Source organism: Emydura macquarii, unplaced genomic scaffold, assembly GCF_026122565.2.
Source record: "Emydura macquarii macquarii isolate MOO-44397 ecotype Brisbane River unplaced genomic scaffold, CSIRO-AGI_Emac_v2 contig_1348, whole genome shotgun sequence".
Lineage (NCBI taxonomy): Eukaryota > Metazoa > Chordata > Testudines > Chelidae > Emydura > Emydura macquarii.
In genome coordinates this window covers 22,233,052-22,251,350 of record NW_027131485.1, presented here as the reverse complement: position 1 = coordinate 22,251,350, position 18,299 = coordinate 22,233,052, and the positions used below count along the sequence as shown (strand labels likewise).

The 18,299-nt window shown below is 47.7% G+C and overlaps 2 protein-coding genes across 5 annotated transcripts; one reads left to right on the top strand and one right to left on the bottom strand.

Annotated features, from left to right (window-relative positions):
* Nucleotides 1-228: 228 nt before the first annotated feature.
* Nucleotides 229-3,836, bottom strand: MRPS34 (mitochondrial ribosomal protein S34). Its single transcript, XM_067551384.1, has 3 exons — nt 3,359-3,836; nt 2,540-2,582; nt 229-1,583 (listed from the first exon to the last, which is right to left on the bottom strand). Exons 1-3 carry the CDS (start codon nt 3,674-3,676, stop codon nt 1,303-1,305), a joined length of 642 nt encoding a protein of 213 aa, XP_067407485.1. The 5' UTR covers nt 3,677-3,836; the 3' UTR covers nt 229-1,302.
* Nucleotides 3,837-3,846: 10 nt separating this feature from the next.
* EME2 (essential meiotic structure-specific endonuclease subunit 2) lies at nt 3,847-17,631 on the top strand. 4 transcript variants are annotated; one of them, XM_067551377.1, is made up of 9 exons: nt 3,847-4,049; nt 4,584-5,890; nt 9,043-9,179; nt 10,387-10,479; nt 11,275-11,399; nt 12,639-12,756; nt 14,153-14,268; nt 14,908-15,097; nt 16,022-17,631. In XM_067551377.1, exons 2-9 carry the CDS (start codon nt 5,398-5,400, stop codon nt 16,190-16,192), a joined length of 1,443 nt encoding a protein of 480 aa, XP_067407478.1. In that variant the 5' UTR covers nt 3,847-4,049; nt 4,584-5,397; the 3' UTR covers nt 16,193-17,631. The 4 variants fall into 4 exon arrangements, with proteins under 4 accessions (XP_067407478.1, XP_067407479.1, XP_067407481.1 ...); XM_067551378.1 differs by lacking the exon at nt 3,847-4,049 and adding an exon at nt 4,080-4,118; XM_067551380.1 differs by lacking the exon at nt 3,847-4,049 and having other exon boundaries at nt 4,167-5,890; nt 14,908-14,984; nt 16,022-16,163.
* The last annotated feature ends 668 nt before the right edge of the window (nt 17,632-18,299 follow it).

The following is an 18,299-nucleotide window of genomic DNA, read 5'->3' as shown; positions in this document are numbered from 1 at the left end:
AGCTCTGAGCCTCCTAGACAGGCGCTGAACCGCACCCCTCTCTACTCCTCTCCTAAAGTGGGGCTGGGGCTTTCATCCCCATTAGCCCCATTTTGTCATGGTTATTTTTAGTAAAAGGCAGGGACAGGTGAAGATTCCGTGAATTTTTGTTTACTGCCAGTGATTTTTTCACCTGTGACAATCTTAACCTTATGCATCACCAATACCACATTAGAACCCAGACAAAGATTGTAAAAACCTGCTATTTATCATTTGTTCGTTTAAATGTATCCACTTTGCTTTTCTTGGTTGATTGCTAGAAGTTTTAGGCAGAGGTCTGATGCGCTAGACATTGCAGGGGAAGGTTCTGAGGGTAGTTTTGGTCTCATAAGTGACTCAAACAATGGCATGGGCTGTTCCATGTTTATTGTCTCTGTGACTACCACAGCAAGGTGCCCCCATTGAAGCAAATGGTAGTTTGTCACTGACTTCAAAAATAATGGGGAGCAGGCCCCTTTTTACTCAGTTTACAAGAAAAAGAGATGGGTTCTTCCCCAGGGCCAACTTGGCAAACAATGTGGGGTCTGAAAGTCAAGGTGGATTCTTTCCATCTTACCCATCACCCTCACAAGCCTGGCTCAACTGAGTGCTATTTATGGGTGTGGTTAGAGTGCAGTTGAGGTGATGCCTCTGTGTGTCAAGGCAAAGGGTTTTAAAACTGGAATTTAATTAACACATCTGCTGATGATCCACAAGCCAAACTAGAATCCAACTCACTTCCTTGTAATTGTGCTAGAGGGATAATGGAAGTAAAAAAGCAATAAACATGTATTTACAGAAGTCAGTAGATAGTACTTATACATATTGGGAGCAAGGTCTATAGAGAAAGAAGGTGCCATTTTTAGAGTCATTTTTCTGACGATTACTATGCTTTAAATTAATTGGGGGCCTAAAGTATGATGGAGTCCTTTCAAAAGTCTCATTTGTGGGCTTCCTGCACAGGATGGTAGCTGTGATTGGGACCTGGAGGCTGGGAAACATAAATCAGGAGAAAAGGCAGGGAACCAAAAAAGGGAGAGCCTGCTGCAAACAAGTGATTACTAGAAATTCTGAGTGTCTTTCCACCTTTTTTAATATATAGAAGAAAGTCACACACCCGCATGTGTACAGTACTGAGACTGAGGTATTAAACTTCAGTACATTGAACCAGCAGTGGGCACGTGGCTTATGGATTCCTGATCTTCATTAAAGATTTTGCATTGGCTGTCAAAATGCAGAGCATTAGAGAGGGTTTCAAAAGTCCCAACACACAGATCTAGACTTTCACACTGGTGTCCCCTTAGTTTTTTTCTGATTTTGAAAATAGTCCTTTGTGAAGTTGATTTTCTCCAGATCAATCATTGGTTCCTCTGTGTTAAGTTTTCCTTCCTTCTGCCTTTGTGCAAGGATCATGGCTCGGAGCAGAGGGGGGTATGGCACAGACGGAATGGTTTCCACTGGCACTGGAGTAAATTTCTTGAAGTCCTCTTCTTCGTGTTTGGGCACCATCCGCCAGTCATGATACATGACCTTGTCGATCTCTTTCACTTCATTATATGTCTTGCCTAAGGAAAGATGATGATGAATAGGTAAACAATGCTCTGAACAACAAACTCCATACTGGTAACTATGCAAGTGCAGTGTCTCCAATGGTTCAGCTGGGCATAGCACTGGATATTTTATGGTAGTTTCACTATCTATTACACTACACACTCCCACTAAGGTTGTATAGCGGCTAACACAGGCAACTGACTGACAGAACACCTGGCTTTGCTGTTGACCACTCCTGTTAGCTTGAGCAAGTCCTTTCACCTCTCTCTGATTTAGTTTCCACATCTATAAAATAAAGATAACTCTTCCCTACTTTGCAGGGATGTTGGGAAGTTGAATTCTTTAATGTTAAAGAATATAATATAAAATACTTTGAGGCCCTTGAATTAAAGCTACTAGATAAGTGCAAAGTTTTATTAAATACATTATAAACTCCATATGTGGTCTAAAACAGCTTTCAGAAAGTGGGGAATTTCCCCTATCCACCTCAATGAAGTATTAATTCTGAACCCTAATGATGGCAACTAAAGGACAACATTGCTAACTATTTAATTATTGATTTTAGCAGGAACATCCAGCCAGCCTGTTTATCCACTATTTTTAGCTATTATACAAGTTACAGAGAACCCATTTGTCATGGACTCTATTTCCTTGCCAATGCAGATTATTCATTATGGTATAGTCTTCATGGATTTCCCCAAACTAGTTTTAAATGACAGAAGTAATTGGGCTTCTGCCATTTTCTTTGTGATATTATTCCACAGTGTACTAGACTGCACTGTTAGGAAGTTTTCCTTTTTTTAATTTCATCCTATTAGCCCAGGTGAGTGGAAAGGGAGAGCTACCAGTGGAGGAGGATTGCTGAGTGGCAAGAGAGTCGCTAACTTTTTCCTCCCATGCTAGTCCCTGGCCCTATACATTAACTTTTTCTCTAATCCTGCTTCTGAGACATACCCCAAACTTTATTTACCTCTGAATGTCAGGTATCCCCAGGCTTTCCCATGATCCAAATTCTGCAAAGAAAACAAAAATGTGCTCTGATCAATTAAAGAACCATTCCCATTCACAAGGACAAACTCCTTTTATAGTCTTACTACTCATGATCTACAAAAAAACAAGTCCTGGGACCTGAATAATTGCTAATGGTGGCAACTACTATTCTTCTAGAATACTAAGCAAATGCCATTACACAATCCCTGCAGTGAATTTTGTGATGAAGAATGCAGCAGAATGTGCCTCAATACTATATACTGCCTACCATCAGCCCTGTAATGACTCCATAGAGTTACATGTGCCCCCACTAAGGTCCTAATCCTCCAAACGCTTCCATACATACATAATCTGTAGTACAAATACTAATAATCAGTGTTCTGAACTCTTGAAGCACAGTGGCTCAGACGGATACTGTTGTTTCTGCAGTGCTCGGGTACTATCTTGCTCTCCCTCAGGCTTTTTTAAGTTGTAGATTTTCATTACACTGATACCCATGGAGGCTCCTCTGAAGCAACCCATGACCTGGTGCAAAGGACTCCCTGCAGCACACGTGAGAGGAGATTCAAGTGTTGGCATATGGAGTTGCAATTAAGAGAGGCTGTGAATGCTGCAGAGATAATTTAAGAGGGTTGCACAACGGTGATGATTTAGGAGCCAGCTTTGTGGAAAGCAGATCTCACTGGAAGGCCTCGTTTCCACGGGCCTTGTCTCTATCTATCTCTGGGACTTATACGGTGCCCGTTATCAGGGCATCGGAGGGCCTCAAAGCCCAGGGCCAGCAGTCAAAGGCTCTCACCTCAGCTGTGTAATCCACCCTGACCTTGGTAATGACCCAGTAGCAAGGCTCGTCATACTGCCAGAGCCAAGATTTGCGGGTGACCATCCGGCCGATGCCGAAGAGCCGCCGCTGGCAGAGCAGCGTGAAGAGGCGGTTCTCGCTCCTCACATCCTCCCAGGCCAGCACAGGCAGGCGCTTGTTAGTGAAGGGGCGGGTCATGGTCTCGTAGTCCAGGGCGAAGCGCTGGGAGTCTCGGGGCCGGTTCTTCAATGCCCGGTACTCACGGATCTTCTTAGCCATGGCGGCGATCGGGCGGTAGAGCTTCCTGCGGCCCATGGTGCGGGCGGCTGGGCACGGCTCAGCACAGCACAGAGGCACCGGAGAGCGGATGAGGCCGCTGCCTGGACTCCCCTCTCCCCGCCCCCAGCTCCACAGCCCCGGCGAGCTCCGAGTCTCCCACCCTCCCGGCTCGGCTCTGCCGGCCTAGACGTGTCGTCACCTGCCTCGGATCCGGCCCAGAGTCACTCAGTGAGTGCACCCGCAGGACGCGCGGTCCGGTCCGGTGCGTCACCCTAATCTGGCCGGCCCGGAACTTCCCGTTCCAACGGAAACACCCGCCGCGGCAGCGCTCGGCTTGTCTGCTAGTGCCGAGGTGGCTCTAGCGCTGGGCTGGGGCACGGAACGGAAGTGACGGCAGACTCAGCGTGACGTAAGTTCCTGACTGTGCGTTCACTGTGGGGGGTCTTTGACTCTTTGCCGGTCCTGCGTCTGGGGCTAGGTTAGCCGAGCCGAGCCGCCCGCCACGTGCTGCCTGCAGTGACGGTTCTATTGGCTGGGCGGGCCGGCGGATGCCTAGATCTCCCGCGGGGGAGGGGCTCCCCCCATCGGGGTGGGGGCCCAAGGCTTTGTGTGCGCCAGTGACATGCCGGGCCCCCAGGACTCCGTTGGGGAGAGGTGGTTGAGCCCCCTCCCCCCAACTTCCTCCCATCCCGCTCCCCTTCCCTTCCCTTCCCTTCCCTTGCGGCCACTCTCCGCATAGCGAAGCCTGGCGCCTCTTCGAGTAGCCAGGCCCCATGTCTCCGGTCTGCATCGGGCCCTGCCCGCCGTTACCGCTGAGAACAGACACCGTGGTGTGACTTGTGCCCCGGGGAAAGGCGCGCGAGGCGACGCCAGGCCTGGAGGCCGAAGCCACTGCCCGATACTTTATTGCAGAGTCTCACAGTATCTGGGGTTTTCTTTACAGCTCTGGAACCTGGGCTCCTTGGAGACTCTCAGCTGTAGTTCCTTGCGCTGGTGGTGATTGCAGAGAAACCCTTGAGAACATGACCCAGTGCTTGCTACAGGACCAAACGCCACAAAGCAAAGGAAAAGAGCCCGCTTCTTTAGTTATTAAAAATCACGATTTGTAAGCCACTTGCTGCCTTTTTTTAGGCCTGACTCGTACTTTGTGAACGCGTGGCATTGGCAATGCTGCTGAAATATTGTAGTCACAGAGCAAGCTCCCTCCCACACTCTCTTTGTGCCCCCGACTGACCTGGACAGTGTGGATAGTCCACCTATAGGTGTTGGAGAGGGGGAATTCAGTCTTTGTGGCCCATTCAGGCCTTAGCCTCTCTGCTGATATTGCCAGCAACAAAATAATTAGAACTAATTGGGTGTTTTGGGATGTTGATGTCTGTCCTCCGGGGGACCATATTATTCTCATTGACCAGCTGCTTGGGTGTTACTTGGTGAATTTCAGTCAGAGCTGACCTGGTGTGGATTTGAAGGAATGGTAGACGCAAAGTGAAAGGCTCCATTTCCTATCACTGAGCCCCTTGTTTGTCTTAAGCTAGGATTTACTTCCTATGAGAGGAATTTAGGTTTTTAATTAATCCTTTTTTCTTTATTTTTAATCAAAACTAATCCAAGCAGTCCAAAATGTATCACTTAGGTAAATATTTTTAAAATAAATAAATGCAGTGCTTTTATATATTAGAAATTAGCACAGAACATGGCCTTCCTGTGCATCTTCTAAGCAGACAGAAATTAGAAAAGTTGGAGAGAAAAATAAAACCATGGAGGAAAATTCAAAGAATGAATCCAATGGCAAAATCAGTAGAGTTATCAAAAGAGCTGCTGCCTGGAAAATTTCAGATTCTGATGCAGACAGTGATGTAGAATCATGTCAGACCAGAACTGTTACTCTGACACACCAAGCTGCTGATGCACTGGATGATGGCATTTGTGATCATGCTACAGAAGAAGAGCTGAAAAGCTGGGTGGGTGTCAGTGAACCTAGTGAGCTACTTTTGCCAACCTCTCCTCAGCAAGTAGCTACATCCTTTCCAAGCCCAAATACAAGGAGAAGGAGGACTCCAGAGGAAATAGAGGCAGGTCGGGCAAGAGCAGAAGCAAGGAAACTTGAAAGAGAAATCAAGAAAACAGAAAAAGAGAGGAGAAAAGCACAGGAGGTGCTAGAAAAGCGGAGGCGAAAGGAAACTGCTGATGCCTTGAAGCTCCTTCGGCCAAACCAGTGTCTGAAGTACATGATTATCTGCATAGACCCAGGTAGGCAATCTCTGGACTAGCTTTGAGTTTTCTCCTGGCATTTATTCTAGGAATCTGACTGTGTTAATACCACCCTCTAGTATGAAGGTGGAGATCAATTTAAGCAGGGAGGCAGTGCTCTCTTATGATTAAAGTAGGTAACCAGAGCTTCCAAGGCTATTCCCAGGTCTGCCACTAACTTGCTGGGCAACCTTAAGTAAGTCACTTATGGGCACATTTGTCAATGTTAGCTACTAATTTTGGTTGCCCTCATTTAGGGGTTTCCAACTTGAGAAACCTTGGGCCTTTCATTTCAAGGTGGTGAGTAAATGCAGCTGTCATTGATATTCATTGGAGTGATGGATGCTAAGGACTTGTAACAGTCACACCGAAGATCAGTGGTCACTTATGAAAAATTAAGCTAAAACTTCTTTGTGCCTTAATTTCTCCATGAGTAAAATGGGGCTGATAATACTTTCCTACATCATGAGAGGGTTAATTAATGTTTGTAAAGCACTTTGAGCTCATCAGCTGGAAGACACTGTAAAAGCATAAAATGCTGGATTATTATAATTGGTTCTTTATTTAATGTCACCTTTGCTGGAATTAGCTTGCTTGGTTGTGTGTTTTGGAGTTGAGGTTTAAATTTTTAATTGTTACAGCTTGTTTAAGTTCATACAGCAAAACACACTGATTGTCAATGTATGGTTTGCTGCAGTAATGGTTGGGTTAGAAAAAAGAGGGAGGTAAATTCAGATTAGTGTAACTGGATTTTTAGACTCTCAGGTCATCAAGCAGTGTGCGACTCTGATCTAGTGTCAGTGCCTGGGGATTCCATGCTACTGGTTAAGTAGTTAATGTTCTTTCCCCAAAAATTGGCCATTACTGGGCACAGACCATTAAAAAGTCAGGGAAGAAAATGTAAGTTTCAGAGTTGATTGCCTTGTTATAGCCTATCTAGAGTCCACATCTGGGGACACTTCCAAGATAACTGTAGATAACCCATTGTCTGGAAATGTGAACTCCTGACATGCCAAGCCAGACCCATCCTCTGGGCTGTGCATCTTGGGCCCAGTCCTATTCCCAGTATCTCACAGGATAGCACCCTACAGCTAGTTTCTATTTCCAGCAATGTTATTTTAGATCAAGCAATATATTATACATTCAGAGATCTGTTCAGGGTTATTGATGTAATACTGATTGTTAAATCCTCATGAAATGCTTCTAAAAAATCCATCCACTTGCATTGGCATTTAAAGGGTAAAATAAACTATCTTGTTTGGGGGACAGTGAATTAAAATGTGGAGCCATGGACATAGAAGTGTAGAAAATAGAGATGGCAATGACTTTGGAGGTGCCCATCTTCTTGCCCATGCAGGAGAGCTCCCTGTTTCTCACTTACTAGCATTTTGTCCATCCTGATTATAAAATTTATTCTTTTGGTAATAAAAAGTCTTGACTTATTTTACCTTATTTTAGATATTGCTATTGTTGTGCAATGTGCTGTGTGCCGATTGCCATTCTCCACCCCAGAACTGAGTGCATTTTATTGGTGCTGTAGGAATATGCATAGAGCTCAATACTGCAACTGTTATTCAAGTTGAGTGGGGCAACTTTTATGAGTAAGAGTTTGCAGATGTAGCATGGTTCAGAGGAAACAAATAGTTTGTGATGGTTATAACTCTATCATAATGCATAAGCACAAGGGGATCGAATTAAGGTTGCACAGATGGCCTTAATTCAGACATTTCCTAAATTTTAAGAACTTTATTTTGCAACTTTAACATTCTTTTAAAGGAGGGTTTTAAATGTAAATTCTTAAGTTTTTAAAAAAATTTAAAAAACCAAAAATTCCATCATGTGAACCGTATTGACTCCCCAGTGTCATCTGCATCAGAGTTTTAGATCTAGTCCTCTACTAGTTAAGCTACCAGAGTAGCTGGTACAAGGAGAAGGCTGTATCTTCTCTGTGGACTGGCTAGCAGAGGAGGATGGAGCCTGCTTTGCTAGTGGGTTTCACAGCTGTTTTCTGGACAATAGAGGACTGTTGAGATTCAGGAATAATAGGTTCAATTCTGAGTTCTGTAGAGTGTGCTCTAGTGGTAACTCTTCTGCCCATGTCTCCTCCAACTTTTCCCTTTTGCCCCTCCCCAACTCCTGTCCCTTTCTCCCCTGATGCTATTCCCCCCAGCTTTTGCCTGTTTTTCCCATCTTCTGCCAACATCCCCCCATGCTCCTATCTTCCCCTTCTCCTCTGCTCCAGCCTCTGTCCCTCCACCCCTCTTGTTCCTCACCCCTCTGCATTAGAGTCAGGTGGTTTTCTCCTCCTTGCTGCCTGGCTGCCAACAGGGGACTATGGAGGGTACAGGTCTCAGTTCCTGTGGCACAGTGTCCCAGAGCAATTGCAGGGAAGGTCCTGCTCAGCCTTAGGAGGGAGCATGCTTAGTTGCTCTACAGGGATGGCATGTGCACAGCTCAGTGGCCATGTATGAGCTGTGGGGAGATGGAGCATACTAAAGACAGATGGAATACTTAGGTGCCAAACTCTAATAAGTCTCTACTGAGCATGTGCTAATTGTGATTTTTTGGAGGCTTATTACTTGGCCAAATTGGGTGCCTTTTCGCAGGGATAGCAAAATGCATGTCCCTGACACCTAGGGCAATCCTCCTGCCAAATTTCAAGTCCCTGTGATGACGGATGGGCATATGAGAGCTTCTCAATGCAAATGGTTACAGGAAAATTTCTAACATGGGTAAACAATATATTTTTCCCTAATCTTGTTCTTGGAAATGGCTGAACCATTTTTGCCGACATTTCCTGTAAAAATTCAGCCTGAGGTAGCCTCCTGACATGGAAGATTACAGCCCTGTATGATTAAGTTTGGCAAAGGTATAAGCAATGGTAAACAGGGTCTTATCACTGAAAGAGTAAGGCAGCCTTAACTCTAGGTGTCGCTAGGGGTGCAGGTTGTCATTAACAATGTGTTGTAAATTTCTCTTAGATAATCAAGTGATGTGCAGCATGCTGTCTTCAGAGACCTGATATTCCGTGTTCAGGCTTGAAATAATAGTGGAAGCATCAATCTTTCCCTTCTCTGGGTGGGTTTTGGTTGCTATTTATTAACACTCTCTTTCCTCCCCTCATGTCTGGCGTGTTCTCTCTCCCCCTTCAGGTCTGTTAGAAGATCCTGGATCAGATGTTTTGATGGAGGCTTTTGGTTCCTTGGAATGTAAATACTACATTGAACCTCAAGAAGTGCCCTGCAGCATCACCTGGAGGAGAAATACTGTTAACAGTTTATCCAGTACTGTGAGTATCTGAATCCAATTTGTCCACTCTTCCCTGCGGGGCCTCCTCATCTGCCTTTTCAATTTAAACTGGCAACAACTATGCTGTGGGAAAGGAGCTTTGAATTGCATTAATTATTAGTTCTGACATTTCCAGCAGCCTTCTAGGCAGGGCAGTGGAGTCATCAACCTCAGATGGATAAGTTCTGTGTGACCGCTGTTAGCTCAGGGAGTGGAGTCGGATCTGATTGTCCTATGGTTTATTTCAAAGCGAGTGACTTTCATGCAACTGGGTGTCATTGTCTTAGGCACATCCAGGATGGACTGTGAATATCAGCAGCAAACAGGATGGAGGTCAGGGTGAGTCACTGATCATGGAGAGGTTTTAGATAGCTAGCTGAAAAAGATTCCTAAAACAAATTGTGTGTCTGCGAAGCATCCTTGATGGCTGCTGAGGATATGAACTGCATTGCTGGGGAAGACAGACCAGGCCAGCTGCAGGCTCCCTTGCTGCTGAATGAAGCCTGTGAGCTCTTTAGAAAATCCAGTGGCTGTTTCTGAACACAGGCTGCTGGAAATCCTAGGGAGAGAAGTTACCTTCTCTCTGATAACAAACGCCACCACAGCAGGAGATGCGGAACCTTGCAGATAAACTGTACTGATGAGTGCAGTGGCATTGTTCTCTCCCATGTCCCACTGTAAGGAGTTCATGTTGGTGAGTTGAGGTCAGTCCTGTACTTAGAGAACTATCCCATGCTGGTTGTCTGAGGAATCCTTTAAACATTGTGGGAGAGCTGAGGTAATAGAAAAGCTAGGTAGCTGATGCTGTGACCCAGTCGTGTGGTGTGCAGTCCAGACGTAGTGTGAACCTTTTGCTTGCTCTCCCACCTTGATCTGTCCACTCAGTGACTAACTGGCCGTTGTCTCCAATGAGCTGAATTAGATGATGCAGACTGCAGCACTGCCAACTCCAGTTTGAACATCTCTGTCTGGGTTGGCAAGTTTTGCAGTTGTCCTGCTCTGTTCCCTGCCAGCCCTATTTCTACACCCTCAGTACTTTCTATGTGATCTGCCTGTTAATCAAGCCATATGGCTTTTGCAGCTCTAACTTCAGTGTTACCCTCTTTCCATTCGAGATGGTATGACTGGGCTGAGATCCACCAACCTTATTTCATTTTGGACACATCCCAGGTTCAAGATCCCACTAGAAGTTGTTTCTGTTCCACTAGGATGGTCCCATGGTGAAGTCTGAAGAGGAAAATGAGGTGTTGGTGCTGGTAGATCCGAGGGACTTTCTCAAGCGTCTCTTTTCTCTAACTCAGGTAGTGTAAATCTCTGAATGGGTGGTTAAAGAGAGGTCTGGGGAGAACTGACTTTTAACAGTAACAGCACGGATGGGAGGGAGTTATTCCAAAACTGTGTTACCAAATGCAGAGATGTGGATGGAGAGAGCTGTGGGGTGGAATAGCCAAAGTCTGACTGAGCTTTAGCCCTCTTGGGCTCAGCAGGGGAAGTTCTGACTCTTGATTTAACCTGGGACAGATCATTGCTTTATCCAAGGAGCTTTGGCAGTCCAGACCCATCGTTTTGTGTGTGCTACTGTTTTCATGCTCAGTGCTGCACTTAAAGTATTTGCCTGAAGGAAACCTTCAAAGCACACAGTTTGGAGAAACACAAATGTTTGGAAGCAAAGAGATTTGTAGCTAATTATTCCTGCAGCCCCATCTGGCATTTTACTGATATACTCCTAGGAAGATAAGGGCCCTGCCCTGAGGAGTTTACAGTCACATTCAGACAGCTGCAGTAGAAAATGAAAGGCTAAGCTGGAGCAGGCAGTGCCCAAGAGGAGATCAGTGATGGAAACATGAACGAAAAGGTGGACAGGAGGGAGGAGCTGGCCCTTTGCCAGGTATAGGGAGAAGAACACAGTAGCCCTCCATTCCAACCGCCAAACAGAAATCAGAGCTGAGAAGCTCCTGACACCCGACCCAGCTCCCATCTCTTCCCAGGGACTAGGCTGACCTTGCAGTGCTCGCATTACATCATCACTCTCTGTGGCTGCTGAGGAGGAGGAAAGGCTGCTCACACAGGTTTGTGATTGGCTTGTTTTGTTTCAGAGTTTAAGAGAAGCCCCATCAGGGAGTAGGCCTGATCTGAGCCAGTTGTTGCCTTTGGACTGTCTGGAGGGCCCCTCCCTAAAATCCTTCAGCCTGGCTGTCATTGGACTTGGCACCTCCAGATGGTAAGATCTGCACGTTGGGAGCATGGCTGGAAAGCTAACATGGGGAGTGTGGATGAGGCTGTCTGCAGGAAGGAGACATTTTGGGCTAAACTTCAAATCTCAGTGCCTAAGTAGTAGCTGCAAAACATGCTGTGCCAGCTCCCTATGCCACACAGCAGGCATTTGTGTGTGTGAGAAAGGTGCTTGTGCGAGGAAATGCATGTTCTCGCATGTGCACATGGTGTCGGGCAGCAGCATGTTCAGTGTTGCAGGATCAGGGGCTCCATTTTGCAGCTACGCTGTAGACAGCAAAGTTTGAAAATGTCGCCTGGAAAGTTAAAACGGGGCCTTTTCAACCCCATTGACTGTCCACATGAGAGTCATGACGGAGTGGCAGAGCTGGCTGACTAATCTGGCTGGAACTGTACTGGACACCAACACAAGCTGTGGTGCCCTCCGATATCAAAGCTTCTGTCAGCAGGCGCTCAGGGCAGCTCGTTAGCCAGGGCATAGGCCTTCCCTGGGTTGACCCTCTCTCACTCTTGTGAGACTGCTGGTCTGTGGCTTTCCTGCGGGGAGGGACATCCTCGTCACATTCAGATACCTGTGAGACTCTCCCAGATTCAGGCAGACATGCAGCGCAGGGCACATCCCCACTGGTGGCCATTTTAGGTTAGCTGTAGCCTGGTCTGTAACAGACAGAGCAAATCCTTATCCCTGTGGAGGCAGCTGCAGTGGCTGGGTCTGTGCTAGCACCCATCCAGGTACCCTCTAAGGAGAGCTTCCAGTCTGCAGCACCCCTTGGCTTCTCCTCACCCACGGCTACGTTTTTTCCACCTGCTGCTGCCTGTCCACCCACCTAGAGAGGGATACAGAACGGCCTCCATCTCTGTTCCAGAAGTCTCCCTCTCAATGACCACTCGGGCCCAGTGTTGAACTACCCACAGTGGGCCTATATCCCCAATGTCCACCCATCCCTGTGAGACCAAAGGGAGAGCTGTAGGATGTGCAGCCTGGCAGAGGAACAGAGTCACCTGGAGATTATTCCTGTCTTCAGCATGTGGGTGGGTGGCCTGAGTCAAACTAAAAAGCCTCCTTTCTCTTGCCTGGGGCTGGAGAAGGAGCTGGCAGATGTGGGAGGGGAAGGCTGGACTCTGGCCCTGCCAGGAGTCCGGCTAGTCAGTCCATCATCAAGAGGTGATTATCCTGAAGAGGGAGCATCAGGGGAGAATGTGAGTGATGTGTGTTGTTTCTGCATAGGTATAACCATCATCAAGGCAGGCAATGGGTGCTGAGACCTGGAGAGCAGAGCAGAAAGGAGGATCCCTGGTGCCAGCCCAGCCCAGAGCTGTCTATGACACAGCAGGAGATAGAGGAGGTGAAACTAACTACAGGGCCTTGATCTCTCTAATGTTGCTCAAGGGCAAGGGAGCTGCAGGTGTGGGGTGAGAAGGTTCCTGTGGGTGAACACTCAGGCACCATGCATGCTTCGCTAGGGAAGGGGGTAGCTCACCTGAAATGGACATTCTTCTGCCCTTAGGTGTTACTCGATATTAATGTAGATAGATGTTAACCTGTTACCAGCAAAGGGGTTGGGGAGGAACAGGGATACTCAGGAGATTGGTAGTGAGGATTTGGAGCCTGTCCCCCCCCTAAGATGCTGGCTCAGATCTAGCCCAGATTGTTGGAGTCTGCCCCACCTGAACTCTGTGCAAGGAATGGTCGGTCTCAGCGCAATGCCTAGTGGACAGGGTTCTGCCTTAGCAAAGCCAGCTCCCTCCTTTGCTGGCACGTTCAGAGACCAAGGAGAATCCATCTCCTCCTCGCCCCTGGGACTGTGAGGAGTTTGGCATGGAACAGCATGGGTGAATTTTGCATTGCTCCTGCCCCTGTTGTACCTACCCACTGAGGTCTTTGCTCTCCAGGGAGGTCATGCCAGACTCTTTCACCAGCCCTGAATCCACCCACAGAAATGGCATGTCATTCCCTGAGATTTCACTCTCCATTGTTCATATTTTTACCCTCCTGGAAGCTCAGAAATATCCCCTTTCCCTCCTGCTTTTGTCCTTTCCTTTGATAGACGTTGTCTCCCCCACTCCTCAGCCATGTCTGTAATGGAGTAGAAGCCAGCATTGATCTGTCTTGCTTACGGTGGTCGCTGTCAGAAAGGCAGCATTTGGCAGTGGTGATCACATGCTTGTATCTAAGACCATCAAAATCTTTCTCCTATACTTACAACTGGAGATGTCTGTGGTAATTGTTGGCAAATGTAGACTCTGTGATGGCCCTTGCTGTTTTAAAACGTTTCGATGACCAAGTCTTGTCTAATGAGATATTTAGAATCCGAATGTTCCTCACCAAACTTTGCTGGTCCTAAAGCAGGTCAAATCTGGGGCCTAACTCCCTGTCCCTTTAAATGAATCCCAGCCCTGCTGGAGCATGCCCTGAAGGGGTTCTGACTCACCAGCTTACTGGGAGCTAAGAGGGGATGAGCAGGCTTTATGGTTGTGCAGTGTAAACAGAGATAATGCACTTAGCCCAGCCCCCAGCCCTTCCAGCATAAGCTGGTTTCAGCTCAGTACAGGACCTTGTTTTCCTTTCTTGCTTCTGGCCTCTCTCTCAGAGAGGAGCCTCTGCAAGCTGAAGTCAGCTGGGTGAATGCCTTTGGTGAAGTGGCCTTGCCTGTGGCTGCCATGCACCAGCTGCTCTCAGCATGAGATCGCTTTGCTTTGTCTCACGTTTCACTCATTTTAGTTCTCCTCCTCCTCCTCCAGGGACTGGTGGGGCTACAGCTCTGGGGTAATACTGAGGTCTTGTTCCTGGACACGTGGCAGGACTTCAGCCAGCATGTTTCTGCACTGACCAAGGCAATAGCCAAACGCCCATACAAGTGAGTTTGTGTCAACCAGGGAGTGCTCTCTGTGTCTCACCCGTAGCTGAATCCTAAGACCGGCGCATCAGCATCACCTTTTGTCCTGGTTGTGGCTCTGACGCGCTGGGAGTGGGGTGATGCTGTTCCCCTGGCAGATCTGCATGGAGACAGCCTCACCCCCTGAAGTCAGTGCTGGGGTGTTTCAGACGGCTGCAGCTGGAGGGGGAAGGCCCAGGTTGCCTCTGGTCAGGGTATTCTGAATAGACTGGATGTGGGAATGTTCATTTCATGGCTGGCCCTTTATGGGTATTCAGCTTTCCCCTCCCCCATTGCCATTCACACACACAGTACACTGTGCTCTGCCCTCTGAGAAGAGCAGTGTTTGGGGAGTTGAATAAAGGCTTAGGCTGGGCAACAAGATACAGAGAGGGTTAGGGTAGGTGGCAGTAAGACATGCAGGAGGGAGGTGACCATGCTGAAGATGGAGAGGAGTGTGGGCCTATGGAGGGAAAACACTGGGCCTGGAGGGATAGAGGGACACTAGTTGGGAGCCCTGTGACTGAAGCTGCAGGAAAGATGCAATCTCCCAAACATGCATCACTTGTCACTGCAGGTCCTAGCCCCAAGACCTGCTCAGAAGCACCTGTCTTCCTGCAGGAAACAGCTGGCGACCCAGTTATTCTCCTTCTGCACTGACGGGGGCTGGTCCGGCGGCGTGCAAGTGGAGAAGGATGGTACGGGCTTGCGACAGGTGTGGAAGAGACAAATCCAGCAGTTTAACAGAGTCAGCTCTGCGGTGGCAGCAGCCGTAGCAGAAGCATATCCTTCCCCCAGCCTACTGCTTCAGGTCAGCCCCTGAGCCACTCAGCAGCTGGTTCAAAGCCTGCTGCAGAGATAACAAAGCGAGGGCAGGAATGGGGAGGACAAGGCCTACTCCCCTCCTGGTGGAAAAGCCCTGTCTGATGGAGCAGGACCATCAATGGACAAGCTGCCCTTGTATAGAGCACGGGATTCCAGAATGGCTGTATCTGCCTGCAGCTAGCAGGGTTTACCCATCACAAGCTGTGTCAGTAATTGCTACTGCCAGATCTGTTAGCCCCCTTGTGGTCCAGCAAGCCCAGAGTTCCCTGGTGCCATACGTCTAGTCCCCCCATGGCCTGGCTTGCTTAGGGGATCTTCGTGTGGTACACCCGCTTACTTTGTTTGGGCTGATTTCCAAGCCAACAGCCCACTCTGCTCAGATGGCCCTGACAATCCCAAGTAAGGGAGATTAGCAGGAATCAGCATGGGCCTCCTCAGACAACAGGCTAGTGGTGGAATCAGTGGCCATTCCTCACTGGTAAAATGCATGATGTGAAATTTTAGGTTTCTTCCTGACACCTATGTGCTTATTTTTGGTGGGAGATAAACACTTTCTACCATGAAACATGGTTTCCTCAGCAATTCAGACTTAATCACACACAAGCTTTGTCATCCCCTGAGGCAGAGCTTAAAAATAAAAGCTTCACTAGTCCTTTTTCCAATTGCCTACTCCCGGCTCTGATAGCCATGATTAGCATTGGAGATGCATCCATTTCCTCATGAATGGGTGTGTGTGGGGGAGGGGGGGGGGCGCGCGTGATTTGTGAGCAGTTCTTACTTCTGATTTTATCTTCTTACCCCTGCATGGCAGAAGCACTGCTCCTCCAGCCACACATGGATCTAAGCGCTAGGACGGAGAACAAATTTTAGATGAATAGTGTCCACACCACTTTGTTCTGTTTCCTTTAAGGCTTATGAGGAGTGCAGCACAGAGAAGGAGAGACTCCTGCTGCTGAGTGACATTCAGGTAAAAGCGGAGGACAGCAGGCGAGAACGGCGGATTGGACCAGACTTATCTCGCCGAGTCTATCTCTTCATGACATCCACCAATCCAGACCTTGTTTTGGACTTAAGTGCATAGTGAGGCTTGGAGGATGATGTGGGTGGTCTGTCTGCCTGTTAAATCTAGCTGTGGCTGAGCTGTCATTGGTGTTGCAGTGCTGCTCCTGAGGCAGTGGCTCTGCTGCAGAATGGAGACTTGTACTTTGACATTTCTCATTACAGATGCTTTCTCAGCCCCATGGCTTGGCTCCCAGTTTCTCATTTAAATACCCCTCCTTGTGCATCCATAGGTAGAGCACAAGCCGAAGCTGGCCATCTCAGAACACAACAGTGCAGCTAGGAGCTGGCTGTGGAAGAAATACAATGATCTCTCTCGGGGCAGCCCGGGAGCAGCTCCTTTGCTGTGAGATGCATGGGGTTAGTCTGACTCCTGTGTCACCCATGCACCAAGGCCTTGGGCAGGCTCAACCTCCCTTGCTTGCTTTTAGAGACCGGATTTGTAACCTCCTTGCTCCTGACCAGCCTAGCACCATGGCTGTTGTCTCCTGAGTGTGTAGAACTGCTTTTTAAAAAAATGGGGAAATTAACCAGCCATCTTGACTATCTGCTGGCCTAGAAGGGAGGAGCTTAGCAGTGAGAGCAGCCCAGCAGTGAGAGCAGCCCAGATTAAAAGCAGCATGGCAGAATCTGCACGTGGCTATGTGGGTGGCTCCCCAGCCTACTGCATGCCAGGCTAGCCGGAGAAAACTCTTGAGCAGAAATGATGTGTGTATATCATTTCTTGTAGCTTCCACCCACGCTGTGATGGTCAACAGCTTAAAAAAGGGCCTCACTTTGGGTCCCTAACTTTGACTGCTAGCATTTAGATTGTGGCAGGTGCTCCTCTTAACTCTAGGAACTGTGGGTTCTGAAAATAAGGCCCTTGTGTGGGTCTCTGGTTTGAAATGAGAATCCTCTCTTGCCTCTGAAAGTCTCACAGGTGTATTGCTCAATTATGGGGAGGGGGGGAAGAGAACTGTCAAGGGACAGCAGATGCATTGAAATCCTTGTTTTCAGTGGCTGTTTTATGTTCCTTAAATTAGTCTGTTATAAGAAACATGCCAGTAAGGGCATTGTGTTGCCAAAGAAATCCCTTGTTCAGCCACAATGAGGTGTCCTAATCTAGGTGAACAAGTGTTAGACTTTGGTTAAACTTCACACCTGTTCTCCTTTGTAATGATTTCATCACAGCAGATGGTGTTGGCTCATCTTAGAGAATGCATGTAGCTAGCGGGAAGTTTTAAAAGGAGCGTCCCTGTATATTATCATTGCTCATAGGGAGATTATTTCCAATGTGACACAGGGGTACTGCCTGCATTTCCTCCCCCAGCTCTTATTAGAAACTTAAGTAAAAGGCATCTTAAAGGGGAGTCTGTTGTGCTTTACAGACTTAGCACTGCACACTTGATAGTGAAGGTCTTAGCCTCCACCGTATGCATGTAAACTGCTACACTGCCGTTCAGACAAGAGTATTTCAAAGCCTCTGCCCCCAACTAGCTGAGGGGGAAAGATTAAAGCATTGTCAGAGGAAGAACCTTAAACTGAAGTCATTTGCTAAATCAGTCCCTTCTGAGAAGAGGGTGGAAGTGGAAGGGAGTTCTTAAATTCATGTTGACATTTAGTACTGCTGAGGTGTCAGATTGTGTATAAGGAGGACATCAGGCTCTACAGCTATCACAGCAGGCATGAGAGGAAGTAGTAGCACAAGTTTTTCTGATGGTGTGCCTCATGTTTAGCACGAGGGGGTAGAGTTCACTTGCCCATGCTGATGCAGGCCTGGTGGCAAGTATGGTGATGTTACTTTGCCACATGCAGCATAAACAGACAGCAGAAGAAGGACTTACTGTTGCTATTTTAATCTAGAATTCTAACTAAGAACAGCTGTTACCTTAGTACACTGAGCCAGCCAGTTCTTACAACTCTAGACAGGTATCCGGACTTGCTATGGTTACAAGGAAATGGGATGCTTTTCCCCCTACTGATGTTCAAAGTTTTTTAGCTCAGGGTCACTTCTGACCTGAGAAGTGGGTTCTCCCCCCCCCCCCCCACACCCCACACACACACAGGTCAGTGGTAGCTGCTTCAGGCCCCTGGTGGATTATTTTCTGCCAAAGGATCCAGGCCCTAATCCAGCATTTTTCTCTACC